Consider the following 19,076-nt stretch of genomic DNA (forward strand, 5'->3'; position numbering starts at 1 on the left):
CGTGTTAGTCCATATCAGCAAAAAAAACGAGGAGTCCTTATGGCACCTTAAAGACTAACAAATTTATTTGGGCATAAGCTTTCGTGGGGTAGACCCCATTTCATCAGATGTATGAAGTAATAGATACAGGAGCAGGTATAAATACATGAAAGGACGGGGGTTGCTTTACCAAGTATTAGGTCAGTCTAACAAGATAAAACAATGAATAGCAGGATACCAAAGGAGGAAAAAAAACTTTTGAAGTGGTAAGAGAGTGGCCCATTACAAACAGTTGACAAGAAGGTGTGAGTAACAGTAGGGAGAAATTAGTATTGGGGAAATTAAGTTTAGGTTTTGTAATGACCCAACTACTCCCAGTCTTTATTCAGGCTTAATCTATGGTATCTAGTTTGCAAATTAATTCCAGTTGTGTGTGACAAACACAGATTGTTCTCCACAATTACAGCACTTGCTCCTAGAGTGTTGAACACATTTTCTGAGAAAAGTCAATCTGTTACTGGCTTTAGCAATAATCATTAACATTGGGTATGTTCAGGCATTTAGCACCGACTGTCAGATGCTGCCATGGAGTGATACCATTCAAAGCCCCATACTGTTCTGATGAAGGTATTTTAGTGTTTATGGATCCAGATTATATTAAACTGATTTTTAAAGCCCATTAGGTTTTGGGTACGTTTTTCAAAAGCATTTTTTCAAAAATGACTTAGGGTTGGATTTTTAAAGGTATTAGGCACTGGATGAACCAAATGGAGGCCTAGTGGGGTTTCCAAAGCAGGTTAGGCACCAGGGGCTACAGCCCCAAAAAGATTTAGGTTCCCAGCTGCTACTTTCACGTTAGGTACCTGAATCTGACATTTAAATGACACTGATACTCAAACCCCGTTAGAGAGCTTTCCCTTCACCCTCTCACCCAGTTCTTGTCACATAGAAAGCAGAAGATCAGAAGTCTCGAAGCGCAGACTATGCAATGTTTATTGGGGTTCATTTCCAAGAAAGCATATTTTGAAGCCATTCACACCAGTCGGACTTATCTCCATATGCCGATAGAGTCTGTTCCCCAGTGTTCCGTTCCCAGCTCTGATGTCACAGGGCATTTACCCCGCGTCCCCCTTCCCAGCTCTGATGCTGCAGAGCATTACACCATGTCCCCCCTCCCAGCTCTGACGCCGCAGAGCCTTGCCTGTGTCTCTGTTCCCTGTTCCCTATTTTCTGTTCCCGTTCCCCCCCTTAGCAAACATGATTCCAATTTCCCTTCCCCCACTTCCTGTTTGACCCCAGTTTATATAGTAATAGTCTCAGATATACCTTAACCAATCATTTTACTGAAATTTAACTAACCAATCCTAACATATTGTAACATACTTCTCTAACCAATTATATCCCACTACCCTAATTAACTTACACCTAGCAAAATTAGTTATACAGCAGACAGAAACAATTAGAGAACCAAACAGATTAATAATAGAAAAGTGGGGGCCATAAAGATAAAACAATACAGAAATGAGGGTTTCACAACCACAACCATTGCTAAGTGATTTCTTGCAAGACAGGATGCTATTAAACTAAGGTTTTTTTTAACCATCATAAGATCTGTTTCTTTATCTGGTGGTGATGGGCACTATGAGGACAGGATCGTCTTCCTAACAGCCTAATACCACCTTATTTCAATGTGACTGGTTTGGGATGTGAGGATGTGACTGTATACTTTCCAGTTTATGGCTGCCCCTGCTGCTTAGCCAAAGGCCTTAGCCTAAGAACAAGGCCTCAGACTATCCTAGTGAGAGAAGGCCCATACATAGGCAGACTGTGATTTTGATTCTTTGTTTTTATATCCCTGTAACTAGCTAAGTGATAAAAATACACCCAAGTTCTTAAAGTATATATAGGGTTACCATATTTCAATCCTGCAAAAAAAGGGCACTCCAGGGGGGCCCGGCCCCGCCCCAACTCCCCCCCTACCACCCCCGCCCCAACTCCACCCCCACCCCGGCCCCGCCCCAACTCCGCCCCTTCCCCCACCCCAACTCCACCCCCAGGGAGGAGGGGGAACCTCGGCAGAGCAAAAAACAAAAACCAAAAAGCCAACTCCCCCCCACCATTCCTCCTCCCTCCGCAAACGCCGGAGGGAGGCGCGGGAGTGCAGGGACGGGGTGAGTGTGAGTCTGGCCTGGCCCCAAGCAGGCAGGACTCAGGCGGTACCTGGAGGGAGAGTAGGGGGGTGGCCCGCGGGGCCAGCCGGTGGCTGTTCATTCTCCCCACCTGGGCAGCCGGACTCGGGAGCAGCCACTGCTGCAGCTCCCACTGCCATGCGGGGAGGAAGCAGCCATGGCGCTCGGCAGCTGTGGCTCTGGCGCCCGGGCCCAAACCCCCCAAGCCCAGGCCTGTTGCGGGGACCCAGCAGTGCGCACGCTGCGCCCAGCCTTTGGCCAGTCACGTCTGGGCTGGCTGCCCTGCTGGTGCTGCAATCCTGCAGCACCCCTGGGGCGGAGGCATCGGCAGCCCAGCCCCGTTTGTTCCCCTGTGGGACCCGACCAGGATGGGGGGGCTGCGGCCTGCTGCCCCCATTCCGGGGCCGCCCGCAGGATTGCACCAGCTGGGTCCCCGCAGCAGGCCTGGGCTCAGGGGGTTCACGCCCCGGGCGCCAGAGCCGCAGCCGCAGAGCGCCACATGCTTGGCGCTTCCCCCCGCGGCAGTGGGAGCTGCAGCAGCGGCTGCTCCCGAGTCCGGCTGCCCAGCTGGGGAGAACGAACAGCCGCCGCCTGGCTCCGGAAAGTTGGAGCCTGGGGAGGGGGCGGTCCCCTTACCATGCCTCCCTATTTTCCTGGACATGTCCTGCTTTTTGGAAATACCTCCCGGACGGGGATTTGAGGACCAAAAAGCCGGACATGTCCGGGAAAATCCGGATGTATGGTAACCCTACTGGAGCAGGGCCCCTGGCCCTTGATATTGCTGGAGCTCAGGCACCACAAAAGAATATAACCCGCCGCCCCTCCACCCCATAGTCACACCTCCACCTCCAGACAGGTCCCCGGGACTCCCACGCCCCATCCAACCACTCCCCGCCCCCTGACAGGACCCCCAGAACCAATCCAACCCTCCCCCCTGCTCCCTGTCCTGACTGCTCTGATCCCTCTCCACACCCCCGCCCCCTGACAGGACTCCTGACCCACAACCTTCCCCCTGCTCCCTGACTGCGCGCCGGGACTCCTACCATGCCCATGCCTGCTGGCTCCACGTGTAGGCAAAACACGCTGCAGGGGGGGGAATGTTTTTGTTGTTACTCTGGGCTGCAGGCAGCAGGGGAGGAAGAGGGGGGGAGCAGGGGAGGGCCTCTGGCTACTGGAGGCCAATGGGAGCGGCTCAATCAGGCCCAGCCGCCCAATCAGCGAGGCCGCACTCTACATGGACGGGAGGGAGGGAGGGAGGGAAGGAGAAAAAATCCCGGACCTTTTAACCTTGTTAACAATTCCTCCCAGACAGCTATTTAAAGATGCAAAAGCCGGACATGTCCGGGGAAATACGGACAGATGGTAACCCTAAGTATATAGGCCTTTACAGGCAGGCTTGAATATTCTAACCCCTCCTCCCTCCCCCTGCCAGCTGCTGCCTAACTTTGAAGGTGTCTAAGGATCCTATTCACCTAAATTTCTGCTGTTAAAATCCCCCAGGTGCCTAAATCCCTCAGGTGCTTTTCAAACTAAGTTTTCCCTGGCCTGTCTTGCATGTGGCTGTCCCACTGCCCACTCAGGTTTGTTCTAAGCCTGTGCCCCATTTCATGGGGGGGAGAAATGGAGGGACAAGGCCAAATTTGTTATTGCAACTGACATGGCACAATGCCACTCACTCAGCTCCCTCCCTCCACCATCATAATGGGGCTGGGACACTGGGGCCTATCCAGAGTGCTCAGAGCAGCAGCACTGGAACCAGGCCAGCTGGTGCTTCACCGCCAACATCCAGGCGCAGCATGGGGAAAGGCAGTTAGTGCCCACATGGGGAAAGGAGCCAGGAGGGGGATAGCGGGGGACTGGCAGGGGGCAGACATGGGAGGGGGTTGCCTAGAGCCCAGGGATGGGTTAATCCAGCCCTGCAAATAACCAGAGGAACCTGGTGGCAAAGCACTGACAGCTACATGGCCCGAGTTAGGGGTGCAGAACTTGTAGCTCAGGCCCAGGGCTAGTAGCCAGTGAGCCTGGTGTGGAGACAAGAGACCGTCTCTGACAAACTGCTCCCTGTGCCAGTCTGTGATCAGAGTGACTCACACACAGGGTCAGTGTCACCGAGAAACGTATTCTCTGCATCTCTGGGCTGCCTCACTAGGATCAGGAGCCTTGTCCCCATTGATATTGGGGACTCTCTGGAACAATCCCCAGTCTCCATAGAACCCCCCCCCTTTTCCTTCTTGCCTGGTATCTGGATGTCTCTTTTATCCCCATCATTGACACAGTGGCTTCTTTGCACGATGCTCCCTTAATGCTGAGAGAAGTTGCCCGTGCTTAGGGAACGTGGGGACCCAGGAGGCAGGGTCTGGGGCAGGGGGGGCTGCAGTGCAATCCCTTGATCGCTAGGACCCAGGAGCAGCTGGGATGCGACTCTGGGAGCGATCGCTGGGGTCACTCAGTCCAGGCAGCAGGAAGTGAATTGCTCTCGCTGCAGTGACTTGGGCGCTGAGGGGAGCCTGCACTCCTTGCAAGATCCCCGAGCCCCGGCGGCTGCTACTGGGACCCCCAAGCCCTGGCTGCAGCCAGGAGAGGTGAATCTCCAACACTGACATTCCCGCTGCTCCCAGGAGCCTCTCCCAGTGCACAGACCCCAGCCTGGCCAGGACCCCCCTTCCCGGGCCCCAGACCCTGCTCCCAGGGAGGGCACCACTTGGAGGGAAGGTAAGAGAGACCATGGGCAGTGCGTATAAGATGCTTGGGGAGGCTGTTCCCCCAAAATAAAAAAGGCTGCCAATGCAGCATGGATCAACTTCGTTTGGAGGAGTACCAGCCCACCGCCTTTGTGCACCGGAGCACAGGAAGCTCCCTAAACAGGGGGCACCCAGTGCCCCCTGCTCTGCCCAGAGACCCTTCCCCTACGCTGCCTTTCTCCCCCAAGACCCAGCCCTCGGTCCGCCTCTTTTGATCCCCGCTCTGCCTCTTCCCCCGAGGCCCCGCCCGCTGCTCACTCATCTCTGCCCCTTCCCTCTCCCCCATCGCTCGCCCTTAAGCCAGGGAAAAAGTGATGGGGCCATGACCCCCTGGCTGAGGTAGAGTGAAGGCAGGGCCTCGGGAGAAGAGGTGTGGGGTGGTGGTGGGAAGAGGCGGAGTGAGGGCAGGGCCTTGGGGGCAGAGGCACAGTGGGGATGGGGCCTAGGGGGAAGAGCTGAAGCATGGGCAAAGCCACAATCCAGGTGGTGGTGCCCCCCATTCTAGGGAGCTTCCGGTGCTCCTGGTCCCAGGGCGCAAAGGCCGCTGGCCGGCACCCCTCCAAAGGGAGGTGACCTGCACCACATCCAGCATTTGCCCCAGCCTCTTTTATTTTGGGGAGACTTAGCCTCCCCGAGCCTCTTATTTGCACTGCCAATGATGAGAGACCATTCAGACAGACTTGTCAGGGGAGATTTTATACAGTGGAGCACCAATGAACAGTGTTTGAATCTGTGGAAGGCGAAGTAAAGTCCATATGCAGGGGTTAAACCTGCCCCTCTGGCTAAAGGAAGGAATACAGCTGCCTGTCCCGAATCCATGCACTGTAGTTGTAGCCACTCTACCTTGAATGATCCCTTACAATATGTACTAACTACGTATGCTAACCAATCGGTTCCCATCTGGCATTTAGCTGTGACAGTGCAGCATACCTTTCCCAGACCTGAAGAGCTCTGTGTGGCTTGAAAGCTTGTCTCTCTCACCAACACAAGTTGGTCCAATAAAAGATCATTATGTCCATCTAGTGTGACCTGCAGTATAACACAAGCCGTAGAATGTCACCAAGTGGTTCCTCCATCAAATCCATAACATGTGACTGAGTTAGAGAATGTCTTTTGGAATAAGAGCCACATGCATTAGAGCCAGATGGCTAACAGAAAATCCTTCTTCTGCAGTGATGTGGAGTTAAGGGACATGGAGAAGAAGAAAATCTTTAGCTGGGCTGTGATTAAAGTTAGAGCAGAGAGGCCAGGACAATCAGTGCTAGGGCCCCGGACTGGCAATCAGAAGACCAGTAGTTTTCTATTCCTGGCTTTGTAACGAGGAGGAAGTCTCTTCACCTCTGTGTGCCTCTGTTTTCTCAACTATAAAATAGAGATAATGAAGGTTTTGTTTATTATCCCCATTTTACAGAGTGGGAAACTGAGACACAGTTGGGGCCTGTCTACAATACAGGACTGTAGAGAGGTTTGGAACCTGTTCAGTTTGATCCACCTGGTGCAGGAGGAATTCTAGGCACAAAAAACACTAGGTTAAGGTGGCAGAATTTGATTTCCTACCTAGGACTTTGTCCCTTAGAATCACTGGGGACATTGGAGTTTGTCCTTTTTGGTTTCCCTTTTCCTCTTTCCCTCTCTCCTTCCTCTTCTTCGCTTGCTTCTTTTTTTCCCTTTTCCCTGCTTCCCTCCCTCCACCAAGGAGGGGTGTGAGAGGGGGGAGGGGAGTTGCTCTCATTGTGGGAGGCCCTCACAAAGATGTGGGCTGGAATAGTGCTCTGAGAGTGTTCCTCTCTGGTGGAGACCTGGGCCATCCTTTGGGACATCCAGCGAGATCCCTCAGCCTCCCACCTCTCAGAGTCTCAATGCTGATTGGCCAAGCAGAGGGCTATTGACAGGGAGGAATCTCAGATTGTTTTGTTCTCTTTTCAGACCAGACAAATAAGTCACAACCGATCACGTATTGGATTAATCTTGCTGCTTCTCCCCATTAATTGTCTCTGAGCAGTTCATGATTCTCTGTATTGTTCTAATCTTCTAGAATATGTGCTGAATAATTACTGTGAACAATTGTGGGTTGTAGCTCATTTGAGAGCACTTTATTCTGATCAGTCAATGTATGAAATTCAAGATGTGATGGTTAGTCAGAACTCCTGGGTCCTATTCCCAACTCTGCCACTGACTGGCTGTGTGATCTAAGACAAGTCACTTCACCTTTTTCAGCCTGAGTTTCTCCCTCTCCCAGATAAGGAAAACAATTTTCTCCTGCCTACCTCATGGTGGGTGGAGAATGGCAAGCCGGGAGGATCTATTTGGGAGGGTCGCTAGGAGCAGCAGTGCATAAAGTGAGGTGTCCTATCACATTGAGTCATATCAGATTATGACATAATCTACTATCTGAAATACTCAATTGCATTTGTATTTTATTACTTTAAAATTGTTAAGAACAGCAACTCCTTAGCACAGACTGAAACATTTTATCAAATTTTCTAGCTCAAAGTGTCTCCTCACTGCATAGCAGATGGGGCAGGACATGCTGGAGTCAACCTGCTCCAAAGCAGCTGTGGGTGGAGAGGATTGTGGTGAGTGAGACAAGGTGCCCAGCAGCTCGAGGGAGGAGAGAGACATGGGTTGGGCAGTGGCCTCCCTTGGGCCAATGGATGGGGGATGGGTGGTGCTGGAGGAGGCTGCAGAGGGCAGGGATTGCTGGGGCTGAGGATTGGGGAGAAGAGAATGGAGAAATTCTGAGACTGGTCATTAATGGGCAGTGGGGGAATTTGCGTATCTTAAATCGACTCCCCCCTGTAGTGTAGATGTACCCTGAGAGACCCTGGAGGTGGCAGCCCACTCCCTGCCTGGGCCCTGCTGCTGGAGACAGGCAGCGAGCAAGCTGGAAACGTGCTGGGAGGACAAGGGGCTCTGGCTCCCTCGGGCCCTGTCCCCAGCAGCCGGGCTTGCGCTGGGCGCGACCTGCTGCCTCCCCAGTCAGGTTCTCTCAGACAGCTCCTGCACTGCCCAAAGCAGTGACCCTGAGTGGTCGGTGTGAGAAGCAGCCTGTCCTGTTTCCTCCGCTCCCCGCCCAGGCCCAGTGTGCCAGGGGCAGGTGCCGTGGGAGGACAGAGAACCTCTCCCTTCCCCCCAGCAGGTCAATCTGCAGGACACTTGACCCCACATGCCCCACCATGCATTGCCTCGGGTCCCAGCTCCGTAGTTGGGATGGGAGGCAGTTTGGACAAGTAGGAGGGAATAAGGGGAAGGGGACTAAGCTGGGAGGGAATCCTTGGAAGGGCCATGTTTGATGGGCAGGAAGGAATTGGAGGAGCGGGAGGCAGTTGGGGGGGATCCTGGTGGCTGTGTGGGTCACGGTGTAATCTCCTCCTTGCTGGGAAGTGTCAATGGGGCCTGACTCTCACACACTCCTTTGGGGCTCACAGGAGCTGATTGCAGAGCTGCCCGGTAACTCTGCACCCAGCGCTGTCCTTGCCAATTGCCTGATCACTGGGCACAGCCTCAGGTACCAAGACCCTCCATCCTGGCTCCCCTAACTGCTCAGACCTAGGGCTGGGAGTCACTGCTCCTCCCACTCCCAGGCCACCTCTCAAAAGTGGCTCCTCTGACAGAGATGGCAGGAATATTCGCTCTCTCCTGGCTGGGCTCATGGGCAGTGGGTATCATAGGCTGGGGGAGGTGGTGCCTCCCTAAACAGCCAGGTGTGGCCCCGCCCACACACAGTGCACAGGCCCCCTCTGTGGCTCCACCTTTGCAGTGGCCCCGGTTCTAGCCACACAACCCGCCCTCCCGGCGCTCTGGGGCTGGAGAGACTGGGGCCACGCAGCCCGCCCTCCCCCAGCAGGCAGTTCACATGCTGCCCATAGCTGGGCTGTTATTTTAACTTTAGTAAAGTTACGATGTCCTTGGGGAGAGGCTCATTTCTGGGGTCATATTCAGGAGCACAGGTGCTGATTTTATTTTTCCCAGTGGCTGCTCCACCCCAGCTCCACCCCGAGTCCCCGCTCCTGCTCAGCCTCCTCCCCTGAGGCCAAGTCCTCACTCCGCCTCTTCCTGTCCCCACTCCACCCCCTCCCCCGAGGCCCCCACAGCTCGCTCCTCTCCACCCCTTCGGAGTGCCTCCTGCCAGCCACTCACTGATCCACGGCCAGCCCCAGGGTCAGCTGAACAGCAGTGAGCATGCCCAATAGCAGATTGTTAGGCATCGGGGTGATTTCAACTTCAGATATTTAGGTGTGTAGGGGCTTTAGACACCTACACAGCTAGGCAGCCACTGAGTGGTGGTTTGTGGATTGGCAGCATCTAACCATCAGATTCAGGTACCTAAAGTGAAAGTAGTGGCCAGGCACCTAAATCTTTTTTTGGATCTAGCCCCTGGTGCCTAGCTTGCTTTGAACACCCTACTGGGCCCTTATCTGCATCGTCAGGTGCCTGATACCTTTAAAAACCCAACCCTACATCATTTTGGAAAATATGCTTTTGAAAAACTTACCCAAACTCTAACAGCCTTTAAAAATGAGTATCCCAGGAGATATCCCTCCAATTCACCCCATCACTCTCAAATAACACAGAACCTAAACACCACATTTTCCTGTCCCTGCTCCAAAATTTAGAATCTATTTAATTCTGGTCTCTAAGGGAGTCAGAGTACAAAAAGTAATTTTTTTTTCTTTGCATAACCTGGAGCAATTTGAGATTATGTGGGAATGAGACAATCTCTCCCCAAAGGGGGAACTCAGTGACTAAGAATCACTCTGCTAATGGGGGGAAGAGAACATATAAGATGTTTGGGGTCAGTCTAGACTAGGACAAGTGCAGGGGGGAGGGGGAGTTCAGGGGAGATTTGCTAGCTAATCTCCACAACCTTTCCCAACACAGACGGACCCTCGGAGGCTGATGCTGAGGAGGCAGAGGTGGGATCCCAAAGCCTCCCACAAGTCCCTGTGGAAATCAGCCCCTCAGTGGAGCTTTCTGAATACAGAAGGGGTGAGTGATAAGAGGCAGCACCTCTCTTCCCTGTACTCTCCTCTCTTATCCCACGATCCTTAACACTTGATTTCCCCAGCACCGAGTACCCTATGCTCCCCACATCCACCAGACCCAACCATTCAGTCACCCACTGTCTTCCCCAAAACCCATCCCTCCTGGTCCCTTCACATTTGATCTCCCAGAACCCAGCACCTTAGGGGATTTAGAGAGGGGAAGAGTTGCCAGCACTCAGGAAACTCACCCTGCAGGGACTAGCTCCAGGTAAGTGGGGGAGCCCAACCCATAGGCTACTGGAAAATGGGGGGTGGGGGCAGGTGTCCAGAGTGAATGTGGAGCCTTGCCCAAGTATCCATTTCCTAGTCTCTATGGTAGGGGCATCCTGACTGGGAAGGGAAAGGAAAGAGAACTTCATCCAGGCAGAGGGGGCTTCTGGAGGAATTTCTCTCTCCCATTCCTCAGCAGGTTACCAGGAGGCAGGAAAGCCCATCAGCAGGGAGGAGCGGCTGATCAGATCAGGGTTAGCTGCTGCTGGAACCTGCCCCCAGACATGGGCAGCTGGATACCTAGGAGCCAAATGTCACTGATGTATGTGGGAATTAGGAAATGGAGTTTTTACTACGTCCAGCCCTCGTCAGGGCACTGAGAGAATTTCTCTCCTGTGTGGAGGAGTCTCTGATGTTCAATGTGGTGTTAGCTCCAACTGAACCTATTTCCATGCTAAGGGCATCTGAGAGGGCTCCTCCCTGTTTGGATTTGCTGATGCTTGATGCTGTGTGAGCACCAAAAGAAGATACCCCCACATTCAAGCTCTTTCTTCTGTGAATTAGCTCATGAGGGAACAATGTGTGAGCTTAGACTGAATCTTTCCCTGCAATTATTGAAGATTTTCCCACAATCCAAATATTTATGGGCTCTCTCTTGTGTGGATCGTCTAATGTGAAGCAAGGTTTGATATTCAAATGAAACTTTTTCCACAGTTGAGGCACTTATAGATTCTGTCCCTTGTGAATTCTGATGTTTAGGAAGATTTGGCCTGGGATTGAAGCCTTTCCCACCATTCAAGTATTTATGCAGATTCTCTCTTATGTGGATTGTCTGATGTCTAATAAGGTGCGAGTTCTGACAAACTTTTCCTACAGCGGAGGCATTTTCACAGTTTTCTGTGTGGATTCTCCCATATCTTATAAGGATTGAGCGCTGACTGAAGCTTTTCCCACAGTCCAAGCATGTATATGGTTTCTTCTCCTTCTGATTTGTCTGCTGGGCTGCGGATTCCTTGGGATCCTTGCCTCCTCTCCCACATTCAATGGATTCCTCCATTTTCTTCCTTTGGCATTTTCCCTGATTCCTTTCTGACCTGTGCCAATTACTCCAGGCTTTTCTCTGTTCCAAGCACTGGGAGAACTTCTCTCCAGCTTTTCTCAAGAAGGTCCCCTGGAGTTCCATTTGCTCAAGTCCTTCCTGCTGTAGATCTCCCTCCTCGTTCTCACTCATTGTCTCATCACCTGCTGAGGAAGGGAGAGAGTCCCAGCAGGAGTCATTGCCTGAGCTAGCAGAAAGGGGAATAACAAAGAAGGAAAACACAACACAATAACTGTTGGGGAGCCTGAGAAATTGGATTCTGCCTCAACATCCCATCCAAACACTCACAGGGAAGTGAAGTCAGGGAGAAAATGCCTGACAGCTAACAGGGTGGGTGGGAAGCCATGAGCTGTATCTGCCATGATGATATGACACCTACTGACCACAACCTGACCTGGGTGGGATGAGGAGAACTGAGGGGGCTCACACCACATTTTGGGGATTTTCAGCTTTTTCCTTCACTTACCATATAGTTTTTGTGTCAATATCACTGACTTCTCACCTGGGTGGGTGCCTCTTGGGATCTTCTTTTCCTCAGAGACCTGGAGATCCGGGACCCATGGCTCTTCCCCTGCTTCCAGCTGGGCGATCGGGTCAGGTTTGGGAATGGGGAGTCCTCCTCGGGGGTGAAATCAGGCATGATGTGAGTGCACTGAGGATCAGTGGAGTATTTGTCACAAAGGACACACATTGAGTTTAAACTGAGCCCATGATTTTTTGGGGGGTTGTGGGGGTCTGAACAGATGGAAACATGGTCACTGAGCCCCCTTGGGAGAGACCAATGGCTGGTGGAGGGGAAGTTGTCACACCCTCACTAGGAGTGTTCAGGATCTGTGTGCTCTGGGGGACTTGCTGAGGCACACACAGCTCTAGTGTTAACCCCCTGTCTCTGTGTAAACCTCCAGAGCCCTCCCCACAGATGGAGCTGTGATGGGACACACACCCCCCCGCCCCAGGGTGTAGCCTGGGACTGTGGGACCGCTGTGCCTCCCTGAACTCTCTCCAGCCTGGGCTGTCTCTCACAATGCCTTGCTAGTGACCAGCAGGAACCCCTCCACATGCTGTGATCACTCAGCACAACCACATGTGGAGCCTCCACACCCAGCTAAATTGCATGAATGCTCCCAGTGCCACTCATGAATCACACAGAGAGAGGCACCACAGCCAAATCACCCCAGATCCCAACACTGTAACTTAGGAATATACCATCTAAATTTATTAATTGGTTCACTACTTCATCAATGGAAAGTGGATATACACCAGCTTTTGATACCAGAGCAATTTACCATTCACTTCAGGAAAACTCACTGGTAAAGTTAAACAGTTAAACAAGTTTACTGACTATAAAAGACAGATTTTAAGTAGTATTAAGTGCTAGGCAAAAAGTCAGAGTTAGTTACCAAAAGAAATAAAATATAAGCACACAGTCTAAACTTTCAACCCTATAAGACTTGGCAACATCTAGATTAAGCAGTTTCTCTCACCCCAGTGGATACTGCAGTCTATAGTATATAGATTTCACCTTTGAAATCTGGGACAGTTCCCTCATTTGGAGTCTCAAGTCTTCAGCGTCCTTGCTGCTTGCAGTGTAGGAAGGTGAAGGAGAAAGTGGACACATGCTGGGCCTGTGTTCTGTTTTATACCCTCAGAGCCATGTGGTTGGGGAGCACAAGTCCAGGCATGTCTGGGGGCTTTGCTGAGTCTCCAGAGCCAGGCTGAGCAATCCCCCTGGTGTGGCTTCATGCAGGTGAGTCACTGAATTGTAACTCCCTTGCTGGACAATGGCTGGTGATTTCTGCTCAATAGCACCCACCTGGGTGTTGGTTACCTCCCTTTTCATTGTCTCTGTAGAGCCAGTATCTGAGCAACTCCCAAACCCACAGTATATTTTAGTGACAACCGTATAACACAGTCTTATAACTTCATATGCACTAAAGATACACATATTTAGATAGAACAGTGACCATAAGCCAATCTTAACCTTTTCCCTAATACCTCACATGGCATGCTTTCTATGCAATATCACAATTATATACAGATGAGGAATATGGGGGCTATAGGGGGCCCTCCCAAGGTATAGAGTGTCACAGGAGCCAGTCCCAGGAAGGGAGGTGCACAGAGATCCTGTGTGTGAGTAAGAATTAATTCCCCAAACATAACACACTGCTTCTGCCCACGGGAAAGCTGGAGGGATGCAGATGAACTAGCATGTCCATTAGGTTAATGACTCCCCTATCCCGCTGGAGGGTGTATGGGGGCGAATGGCTCTCTCAAACTGGAGCTGTGGACAATGAGACCCATTTCCCTCTAATCTAACTGACGAGGAAAGAACCTGACCAGATGCAGAAATGCAGACCCCCTTGGCTTAAAATAGTTTGAGGGGACAGGAATACTTACCCAGTGAGGTCACAGTCTCGTAATTCTCCTGCATGACATCCTTGTAGAGGACCCCCTGACCGGGGTCCAGCAGAGCCCCCTGCCTCTCGGTGAAATACGCAGCCACCTCCTCGAAGGTCACTGGCATCTGAAAAAACAAGTGCTCCCCACTCAGTACCTGCTGCCCCAGCCACAATCCCACTGTTTATGGGGGAAATAGCACCAAAATACAACAGCTCTGGGAGGCCTGGAGGAGCAGAATTCTAGCCCCACCCCCCTCAAGAGTGGCCATGAGTCTCCACGAAACACAGAGAAGGTGAGAGCTCCTTGACCCTCCCAGCAGAGGATAGAGGGCAGGGTCTTTTCATTGACCACACACATACTAGACACAGGCTGATGTGGAAAGCAGAGCTCCATGCAGGGGACAGGGACAGGAATTCCAGCACCTTCCCTTTATATTTCACCACAGTCTCTGCCTAGTGGGTTCAGGCTCCAGCACTCTGGTCTGTTTTCCCAGCCCTGTCCAGGGGGTCTGTCTCCTGTTTCAGAAATGGGGGAATTTTCACCCCATCCCCAATGGGCCTGTTCATAAACCAGGCCCTAAACTGAGCATGTCCCAACAGGATTATCACACCTTGTCCCTCTCCCTGCCTCACCCTGTGTATTTCCTGCCCCTCCCCCTCTACAACAATCCTTCCCAGCAGCTCCCCCCAAAATCCCCAACCTGAGCTGGATCCACCACAGCCATTTCCCTGCCCCGTCCCCTAGGAAGATGATCTGGAGCAAAACATTCTGCAACCTGTTGGGGTGAGAAGGGCAATTGGGGAGGTTTCTGAATTAGTGTTAGTCCATTTCACACCCTGATTCCTCCCAGGCTCTTTCCTTGCAGACAGACACTCTGCTATCCTTGGAAAACCCTCAGTTACATTATTACAACACCTGACCCCTCCCATTGGGACTAAACCCATGAGACACTTTTAAACCCTCCCAGGAACACAGTCAAACCCTAGAAAAGAGCAGAATCAAAGGAGCCACTTTGAGGGTGTCACGGAGTGTGGAGGAGTCAGGGCCCTGCACCACCCCACTTCCTGCGATTTACGTGACTCTCAGCCAGCCAGTAAAACAGAAGGTTTATTAGATGACAGGAACACAGTCCAAATCAGAGCTTGTAGGGTGTAGACAACAGGACCCCCTCAGTCAGGTCCATCTGGGGGGCAGGAGCTTAGACCCCAGCCTGGGGACTCCCTCCATTTCCCCAGTCAACTCCCAACTGAAACCCCCTCCAGCAGTCTCACCCAGCCTCCCCCCGGCTTCTCCTCCAGCCTTTGTCCTGGTTCCCAGGCAAAGGTGTCACCTGGCCCCAACCCCCTTCCTGGGCTCAGGTATCATCCCTCAAGTGAAATCACACCCTGATATCCCATCACCAATGCAGACAGTCCTAGTAAAAGTTCCATGCAACATTCCCAGGTCAATCCGCCCCACTCCCTACTCCGTCACAGGGGATCCCCCCTGACATTGTCCCCAGGCCAGTATTTCATACTGGAACCGGAACCAAAATTGAACCATAATTTTGTTTTACTGACTGAACTGAACAAAAAAAGGGAGGTGGGGGGGGGGACTATTACCAGTTAAAATAGATATTCAGCATTTTTTAAGCTCAATATATTTAAAAAAACTACAGTGATCTTATTTTCATTTTAAGAGCAGAAAGAAACTAGCCAATGGGCTGGCGATGGCTCCCAGAATGGCCAGCCCCAGGATAGTGAGAAGAGAAGGGGGCCAGCCCACAAGTGCAGTTAGTGAGAGGGGAAGCTTAGGAGCTGCCTATACACCATGGAAGGCAGAAGGGGGGCCCAGAGGTAGAGGAACCATCTCTGAGATGCCCCCCCTGAGGAGAGAAGAGGGGGGATGCTCCCTGGGCCCTGAAGTTCATAATAACTCTTCAAGCCCAAGGACAAAGATAATAGCTCCCCAACCTTCTCCCCTTAGACAGGCCTCCTCCCACTCTCCCCAACCCCTGGGGCAGCTTCTCCCTCCAGTTGCTCCACTTGAGGCTCCAAACTCCCTTCCCCACTGAAGCTGCCAACAGGGCCCACTCCCAAGGACACTGTCTGATACCCACCTCCAATCCCCCACCCCTACCCCAGATAGATATGTTTCTCTCATATGTATATCTTGATCCTAGGTATCAACCCCCACTGTCAGCAGAGGATAAAGTCAAGGCAAAATTTCATTACACCACAACATGAATGAAGATGGAAATGTTTGAGTCAGAAGTCAGAAATAAAGATGTCATAGAATGAATGTCCGACACGTCTGAAATTGAAAGATGAATTGGAACATCTTCTGAAAGCTTTTGAAATCTCTAAAAAGGAAGCAATATCTGGATGAAGGAAAGCTTAAAAAAGGAATGGACCAATTTCTGATTCATTCACAGATGGGCCACATCTCCATAAGAAAGAAAACATACCAGACTACTGGGAACATCTGAAAAATGTCATGCCCAAGCTGAATCAACTAGCAAAAATTGTACTGGCAGTTCCACTAACACAAGTGAGTGTTGAAAGAAAAATTCCAGGCCTCAGATGTATCCTTTCACTGCAGAGGTCTAATATGGCCAAGCAAAGACATTATTTTAGGTTGCTCAAACAAATTGTGCATGAAAAAAAAAATCTTGTTAATTTCACAACACAAAAGCACTAGGAAAACTCAAGTAATGGTAAAGTAGAAAACAAACAAACAGCCAATATTCAAAACATTTTACATTTTAAGTTGCAGCTCTCTTTTTTGAATTTACCTCCACTAAGCCTGAAATAGGATTTAAACTGGTATCTGAACTTTTATTTGTGTTTCTTTAGGTGGCTAGAACCAGAAATGAAACTGAACAGATTGAATGGAACTAAACCAACCAAAATAAATACCAGTTGGATTCCTTGCCTGCTCTTGCTAGCAGTCACTCTGGTTTAACACAGAATCCTGCACAGAAATCAGAGCAGGGCCCTGTTCAGTCCTGTCAACCCCAAACATTTAACATGCAGGAGTCAGACCCACAAATAATGAGACTGTCTTAAATAAAACCCAAAAAGACTAAATTGGGAGCAGGATGTGTGGGGGGAAGGAGGGAGAGGGGGGAATATTTGCCCTATAAATTCTGAGCCCTTAGTGGGAAGTCCCCTGCCCTCCCACCTCCAATGCTTGTTTGACCATTTCTAGGGGAAAAAATTCCCCACTGCCTGCTGGGTGGGGTAGCCCCCTGCCCCTCTCCTCCCCCATGGGCTGGGGGAACTGCCATTGTATCTCTCACCATCCCTCCCCCTTCTCCTACCTTCTGGTTCTCCCCTCCCCAGCCAATCTCGCTTGCTCTCATATTCTCCCTCCAGGTTCCCCTCGGTCCCCCTCCCCACACACATCCCTTTCTCTCCCCACTCAGTTTCTCTCTATTCCAGCTGTATTCCCCTGAGCCCCACAATTCTCTCCCTGCCCTCTGGGTATTCCCTCAGTAGGGTTACCATATCTAACCAATAAAAAAGGAGGACCCTCCACGGGCCCGGGCCCCGCCCATTTCCCCACCCCAGCTCCGCCCCTTCCCCGCCCTAACTCCGCCTCCTCCTCCCTCCCACTCCCAGCCACGTGGAAAGGGCTGCCCTAGCGCTACCAGCTTCACGGTTTGCCAGGCAGCCCCCAGACCCTGCGCCCCCGGCCGGCGCTTCCCCAGCGCAGCCGGAGCCTGGGAGGGGACGCGCCCAGCCCGGGGCGCAGGGTCTGGAGGCTGCCCGGCAAACCGTGAAGCCGGTAGCGCTTGGGCTTCGGGCAGCCCCCTTGCCTCCGAACCCTGCGCCCCCAGCTGGGCACTTCCCCTTCTGGGCTCCGGCGGCGCAGGGTCCGGAGGTATGGGGGCTGCCCAAAGCCCGTAGCGCTCGGCTCTTAAACAGAGCCGAAGAGTCGAGGAGGAGCAGAGCCGCCGCGGCTGGAGGCTCTGCTCCTCCCCTGATTCTTCGGCACAGTTTAAGAGCCGAGCTGCCCCAGCGCTACCAGCTTCGGGCAGCCCCCATGCCTCCGGACCCTGCGCCGACGGAGCCCGGGAGGGGAAGTGCCCGGCCAGCGGCGGGGTCCGGAGGCAAGGGGGCTGCCTGAAGCCCATAGCGCTCGGGCAACTCGGCTCTTAAACAGAGCCGAAGAGTCAGGGGAGGAGCAGAGCCGCCATTTTCCCGGACGTGTTCGGCTTTTTGGCAATTCCCCCCGGACGGGGGTTTGAGTGCCGAAAAGCCGGACATGTCCGGGAAAAAGAGGACGTATGGTAACCCTATCCCTCAGCGTCCCTTGAGCAGCCCCACATCCCCATGGCCCCATCCGGCCCCCTGCATTCCCGTTCCCCCCGCCCCTTCGCACATCCCTGCCCGTCCCCCGTCTCCTCTCACATCTCTGTTCACCATCACCCCTCAATGCCCTCTGGCACTCAGAGCCCCCTGTCCCTCTTCAGCCCCCTTCCGGCTGTGTCCCCGTATCGCTGTCCCAGCTCTCCCCAGGGCGCGCGCTGGCTTCACCCGCCCTGCAGACAATGGGAGCTGGCGGCAGCTTTCCTGGGCACGGGGACAGGAATCGCAGCCAGCTCCGCTGGGAGCAGCCTGGGCCAAATCCTCCCCCCTGCAGCCCAGGCGGCACCGCTCCCTGAGGGGATGGGCAGGTCTCTGCCCTCCCTGGGAGCAGGGGCTGGGGCCCGGGAAGGGGGGGTCCTGGCCAGGCTGGGGTCTCTGCACCGGGAGAGGCTCCTGGGGAGCAGCGGGAATGTTACTGCTGGAGTCTCCCAGCTGCAGCCAGGACTCCGGGGACCCAGCAGCAGCCACCAGAGCTCGAAGATCTTGCAAGGAGCCCGGGCTCCCCACAGCGCCCCAGTCACTGCAGCGAGTGCGATTCACTTCCTGATGCCGGTAATGGCACAAACAGCTCCCCCTCCCAATTCCCTACTATGGGTGCACTGAGCTTGCTCACCCGAACTGAGCATGCCCAGTAACCTTCGCTGTTGCTACTGCCCTCTCTGGAGGGGTTTGAAAGGATTAAGGGGAGCAAATCGCAGTGGGGGGAAGGGGCTGTCAGGGTCTGAGCAGGGGGCAGAAATTTACTGTCGGGGGGGATCAAGCTACTGTAGGTAGTGGCAGGAGAGGGGCTGAAGGGGAAAAATCGGGGGTGGGGGGTGGGAGCCGGGGTTAACCCTGGGGGGAGATGCTGCCAGACCCCGTGCGGGGGGAGCAGTGACCCCGAGGGATGAGCCACCTGCTGTGCTTGTAAATCTAGGGGTGTGGGGGGTGCAGAGGCTGTTTTCGTTCTGCTCACAGGACGCTGCTTGTCAGCTCCGGAGCAGAGGGTGGGTGCCTGGGGCTGGGTTCTTAAAGGCACAGGCAGCCCAATTCCTAGACTGTCAAAGCTTAGACACCGTAGC

At 52.9% G+C, this 19,076-nt stretch overlaps 1 protein-coding gene and 1 long non-coding RNA gene across 5 annotated transcripts; one reads left to right on the forward strand and one right to left on the reverse strand.

Annotated features, from left to right (window-relative positions):
• Positions 1 to 9,044: 9,044 nt before the first annotated feature.
• On the forward strand, positions 9,045 to 16,573 carry LOC128848377 (uncharacterized). The gene is made up of 2 exons (XR_008447018.1): positions 9,045 to 9,898; positions 15,825 to 16,573. It is a non-coding gene; the product is annotated as an uncharacterized LOC128848377 (long non-coding RNA).
• LOC128848327 (zinc finger protein 2-like) lies at positions 9,516 to 15,713 on the reverse strand. 4 transcript variants are annotated; one of them, XR_008447006.1, is made up of 4 exons: positions 14,364 to 15,713; positions 13,661 to 13,787; positions 11,766 to 11,915; positions 9,516 to 11,409 (listed from the first exon to the last, which is right to left on the reverse strand). XR_008447006.1 is itself a non-coding variant. In XM_054048294.1 (4 exons), the coding sequence occupies exons 1-4, from the start codon at positions 14,385 to 14,387 to the stop codon at positions 10,730 to 10,732; spliced, it is 948 nt and encodes a 315-aa protein (XP_053904269.1). In that variant the 5' UTR covers positions 14,388 to 15,713; the 3' UTR covers positions 9,516 to 10,729. The 4 variants fall into 4 exon arrangements, 3 of the variants coding, with proteins under 3 accessions (XP_053904269.1, XP_053904268.1, XP_053904270.1); XM_054048294.1 differs by having other exon boundaries at positions 11,766 to 11,882; XM_054048293.1 differs by having other exon boundaries at positions 9,516 to 11,445; positions 11,766 to 11,882.
• Positions 16,574 to 19,076: the final 2,503 nt, after the last annotated feature.

The sequence above is a fragment of the Malaclemys terrapin genome, chromosome 13, assembly GCF_027887155.1.
Source record: "Malaclemys terrapin pileata isolate rMalTer1 chromosome 13, rMalTer1.hap1, whole genome shotgun sequence".
Taxonomy (NCBI): domain Eukaryota; kingdom Metazoa; phylum Chordata; order Testudines; family Emydidae; genus Malaclemys; species Malaclemys terrapin.

Coding starts and splice junctions, on each gene's coding strand:
- LOC128848327 (XM_054048293.1), bottom strand. CDS start 14,387: ATGGCTGTGGTGGATCCAGCTCAG. Junction 13,788..14,363: donor CTGTGGTGGATCCAGCTCAG/GTTGGGGATTTT, acceptor TTGTTTTTTCAG/ATGCCAGTGACCTTCGAGGA. Junction 11,883..13,660: donor CGAGACTGTGACCTCACTGG/GTAAGTATTCCT, acceptor TTCACCCCCGAG/GAGGACTCCCCATTCCCAAA.